Source organism: Phalaenopsis equestris, unplaced genomic scaffold (genome assembly GCF_001263595.1).
Source record: "Phalaenopsis equestris unplaced genomic scaffold, ASM126359v1 Scaffold000002, whole genome shotgun sequence".
Classification (NCBI taxonomy): domain Eukaryota; kingdom Viridiplantae; phylum Streptophyta; class Magnoliopsida; order Asparagales; family Orchidaceae; genus Phalaenopsis; species Phalaenopsis equestris.
The window spans coordinates 17,345,548-17,350,661 of record NW_018164444.1 but is presented as its reverse complement, the minus strand read 5'-3'; the positions used below and the strand labels follow the sequence as shown (position 1 = coordinate 17,350,661).

Below are 5,114 nucleotides of genomic sequence, written 5' to 3'. Positions count from 1 at the left end.
TGAGACTTATTTATTGGTGTTGTTTTGATGTGTGTTGTGTTTTTTTTTTTTTTTTTCGGAGGATTTTTTTTAATAATCTTGATGATTATGTTGAAATGTATCTTTTATTGAGAAAATGTCAAAATAGTCTCTTTTAGCTCCTTGCAGGGGTTGTGTCATGTACCCCGGTCTGTTGGTTGGCATCCATGGTATAAGGCCTCTCAGGCGGGGGTTCGAATCTCCTCTGACACAGTTGACCTTAAGGAGGTAGTATTCGAATTGTTAGGCACATTAGGGGTGGTTGGAGGCAGGTATAATGTCCTCTGGCTATTCCTTAAAAAACTCTTTGCAGATGTAAAAATGTCAAATTAGCCTTTAGACTCTTTTTATTAGCTCTTATCAAAATTCTATATTTATTTGAGAATTTTGAGTTTTTGGGTGCCATAACAAATGCTACATGATAAGAAATATAGGGATAATAGAATACATTGTTAGTTGTGTTGGCTCACTATGTTTATATGAATATCGGATGGACTATTCATGGATTCAAGTCTGATCTATCCAAGGGGATCAGATGATATATTAGTCAACTCAACATACCAATTATAACACTCCAATTTGATCGATCGTAATCTAATGGGCTTGTTAAGTTAAAAATTTGCCTAAATGGTATATATTTAATTCTCCGATTCTCATATATGATTAGAAATTATGAACATAATTAAAAAGGGAGAAAATTTTGCTCTTTGTTTAATTATGAGGTTTAGTAGTAAATATTATTAATGAATTGAATATGTTGCAAGTGAATTGTAGAATATCATGTCAAGTGTAAATATTTGAGTAAATTATGAGCTTGGTGTAACTTTTTTCATTAGACCCTTCTCTAATGCTATATACTTTCTAGCCCCTGCATATATGTCTACATGTGGGACCTACATGCAACTTCATATATGAGGTTTATGTTCATGCTCATTGTACTTCAAAGAGGACGTTGAATTCAAAATTTTCTTATAAGTTGAACCCTAATTATTAATTAAATAAAAATAATTAGTATAATATAACATAAAAGTTGTTTCTACTACTGTTATCTTTTAATTGTAGTCTGTGTCCAACTGTCAATATTGTAGCCATTGATTATAATCTTCATGATTAACTATATTTGTCAATTACAAATAATATGACTGAATCACTATTGCATATTTATAGTGATAACTTTGTAATTTTATCTTCTTTAATTCAAGAGAAGAGTGAACTTATATACTTACAATTAAATAGTGGATTACTACGATTGAGTTAGACCTCGTTATTTTTTCCCTTATAAAAATTATGATCTCCTCGTACTACTTACTTTTCATTTGTGTTTATATAACACCAAAATATTAAAATATCATTCTATCTATGTGAATAGTCTAGCACCTACTAAATGTAAATATACCCAAATATTGGGCGATCATAAAAAAGTGTTGAGCGCCACTAGATCCGATACTTCCGGCACAGAGACCGAATCGCAGTCATCGTAACGTTTTCGGGCATTCGGCTAGGTTTTTCTAATAAAGCTGCATTATTATCAAAGGGAAGTCACGTGCTCACGTGCCTTCAATAAATTTTTAGATTAAAATAATTTAAATTATTTATGCACCCACTTTAATTGTAATTTATTTTAATTAACCGACATAATAATGAGAGATTATTAAATTAGAAATCAAAGGCAGAGAGAAAAAAAAAACGAACGTTAAAAGTAAGAGATATTTACATAAATTATATATTTATATATTTAAATATACCAAATTTCAGTATTTACAAGCAGAGGCTCAAGTATTTAATTTTATATCAAAATATCTCAACTATCTCTTTTACAAATTCAAAAAAACCATCCCATGTATAGATTTATTAAACTACTTCATTATAAATGTAATTATGAAAGTTTAGGTATCAGATGTATAAATATCAAATATTTTTGTTATATGCATGTAAGTTTTTCCATGCTCTGGATATTTAGTTACACCGTATTCGAGATTCAGGGTATTTCATTACCCCGATGTTCGAGATATTTCATTGCATCGCATTTGAAACTCTATTATACCGTATTCATGATTGATGCGTGTTAGAAAATTCGCGGCGGTAGAGAAATAGATTATCGTGTTAGCACTGCTCGAGAATTCAATACACATTCATATGAAAGAAAAATAACCAGTGATGACACCAGAAATTTTTACGTAAAAAACTTGTAAAGGGAAAAAAACATGGGGTCTGATCGAGTTATAAAATTCATTTGTTAATTCATGATTACAACAATCCATTATTCCATTGACGGGATAAAGTTACTAGATTTTTTCAAGTTTTATAATAACAGTGTCTGCTTAGTGGTGCTCGATGACAATTAGTGATTTTCAAAGATGGTCAGTAGTGGTCGATTGATGGTAGTCGGGGGGGTGTCTACAACAGTTAGTGGTGATTAACGTCGGTTTACGGTGGTCGGCAGCTATCAATAGTGGTGCTGGACTTCAGCTTTTTCTCAATGCCTCAAGTTCTCTCCTAGGGCACCCCCTCCTTATGAGAGGGGTGGGGGTAGGGGGAAGGTTTTTCCACACAGAAATATTTTGTGTCATTATTGGTTGTTTTCTTTCACATAAGTACGTGTTGAATTCTCATGCAATGCTAAGACGATAATTTATTACTCTACCGCCACAATTTTTCTATCATACATCAAAGATATTTCATTACATCGTATTTAGGGATACACCGTTACATAACAAAGATCACCAGCAAAGACGAGCATAGGACAGTCGGTGGTGATCAAAGATGGCTGGTAGGCGATTCTCGACGAGTGATACTTCGTTATTTTGCAATGTGTGTCGTTGCTCTATAGAGTACTTTGTTACTTCACGAACTTGAGCGATGGTGGCGAGCAGGGGACGGTAAGCATTGGTCAACAACGAGCAGCAGCCAATGACTACAAATGGTCGAGACCTATTAGCTGGGTGTTTAATCTCGAACATCACAAAAATGGGTTCCTTCTTTTTCCTCACTTTTCTCTTCAAAAGAGAGAGACTATTTATAGGCTTTGCATGAGGAGTATTTTCGTTCTTTGACGAATAATTATCACAACCATCCGATTGAACGAGGCACATCGATTTTTCATGATCATAAAAGATTTTTCAATGATTTGATGGCCTTACTAAACTTGAAATTAGGGGACCTTTAGCTCATTAGATTACTATGGGCGCGATGCTAGTTTTAATTATAAACATCATAAATTGAATTATAAATATAATTATAAATTTTTATTTAACTTTTAATATTTTTTTAGTAAAAAAATACTTAAAAATTTGTGTCAAATATATTGAAATTCTCGCCAGCATCACAACAAATTCATGCACATGGCGACGAGCAATTATTACGTGCGGAGGGCGCATGCAGAGCTTCGCGCGCCCTCCGATGACTGCGGCTGCATCGCGGGTGTGCGCCTGTGCCTAATAATTAGAACATGGCGACGTGATACTCCCAGTTTGTACCAATAATTTCTCCAAATCAAAATTATTGCCCAATAGAATTAAGACACGCGTCCGAGTTTTTGACCCTCCAGTTCCTACCGCCTTCCGCGCGTCGCTATTTCTCCGCCTCCATAAACCCTACGGCTCCTTCTTCCTCCCAACTCCTCCTCGTCTTCTTCGTTTTCTTCTTCTTCTGTGTGTTTGTGTGTGTGTGTGTGTGTGTGTGTGTGTGTGTGTGAGAGAGAGAGAGAGAGAGAGAGAGAGAGAGAGAGGGCTCATCCAGTCTCCATCCAGGGACTGAAGCAGGGAGAGCTATGCAGCAGGAGAAGCATCTGGCTCCATTCGTGGCAAAGATGTACGAGATGGTAAACAATCCGAGCACGAACAACCTCATCCGATGGGGGAAACAGAACAATACATTCCTGGTTCTCGAACCCTCCCTTTTCTCCCAAACGCTTCTCCCCTTCTACTTCAAGCACTCCAATTTATCCAGCTTCATCCGCCAGCTCAACACCTATGTATTTAACCCTAACCACTCCTCCCTCTCAATCTATTTCTTCAATTCACAACTTAATAACACTTTCTGATCCCTACTTTTCTAGGGTTTCCGCAAGGTAGATCCCGACCGATCCGAATTCGCCCACGAATCGTTTCTTAAGGGCCAGATCCACCTCCTCCCGCTCATCGTTCGGCGCAGGAAAAGGGGCGAATCGGATCAAATCGGCCGAAAAATGAAGAGGCAAGAAGGAAATTATGAGGAGGAGGAGGAAGAATCGCTGATGGTGGAGTTGGGTAGATTGAAGAAGGAACAGAAGGCTTTAGAAGAGGAGATCGAGGACGTGAACAGAAGGCTGCAAGTCACGGAACGGAAGCCGATCCAGATCATGTCGTTGCTTTTGAAGCTTGCGGGGGATCCCTGCGGCCGGGGATCCAACTGCTTGGCTGGAGAAGAGAGGAAATACGGCGGCTGCGGCGGCGGCGAGTTCTCCATGGCGGAGATGAGTTCGCCGGAGTTGGGGCCTCCGAGGAACGTAGACTACCCCTTCTGTTTGTTGGGACGGGGATTCTTGTACTGAGTTTTCCGGCGGAAATGCTATACGGATGTAATAATTCTGGATATTAGGGCTGTCAATAAAGTAGTTATTTGTGAACAGCTTGTGTTGGGCTGGCATTGAGTAAACGAGTCTAATAGGAATAAATTTTTAAAGCTTTTCAATCGAAAACGAACACGAATATTTAAATCGAGCAGAACACAAATACATTGTTCACGATCCAATTTCGAACACGAGTAGTTTCGAACGAGCCGAGCATGAGACGAGCTTGAGCTCGAGCGAACTAGTTTACAGCCCTACTAGATAGAGAGGTTGGTGAGGAGATTTACTTACATACCACTCAATTTCTATGTATTCATAAGTTTACACCTCACAACAAAAATTATATTTTTTTACAAACAGCACCTTACCTACGTGTGAAAAATGTGGATTTCACAATCAAGAAATGTGATGAATGATAAATTGGGTTGATGTATTTGTAAAAATGAAAGTTTTCGTATGTAATTTGTAAATTCATAAAAATTGAGTTCTATGCATATAAATTAACGTGTATTTATTTTTTTTTAATTTAAAAATATATAAAAAAAAG

General features: G+C 37.0%; 1 protein-coding gene across 1 annotated transcript; it reads left to right on the top strand.

Moving 5' to 3' along the window:
* Positions 1-3,629: 3,629 nt before the first annotated feature.
* Positions 3,630-4,626, top strand: LOC110032071 (heat stress transcription factor C-1a-like). The gene is made up of 2 exons (XM_020735587.1): positions 3,630-3,991; positions 4,076-4,626. The coding sequence occupies exons 1-2, from the start codon at positions 3,788-3,790 to the stop codon at positions 4,547-4,549; spliced, it is 678 nt and encodes a 225-aa protein (XP_020591246.1). The 5' UTR covers positions 3,630-3,787; the 3' UTR covers positions 4,550-4,626.
* The last annotated feature ends 488 nt before the right edge of the window (positions 4,627-5,114 follow it).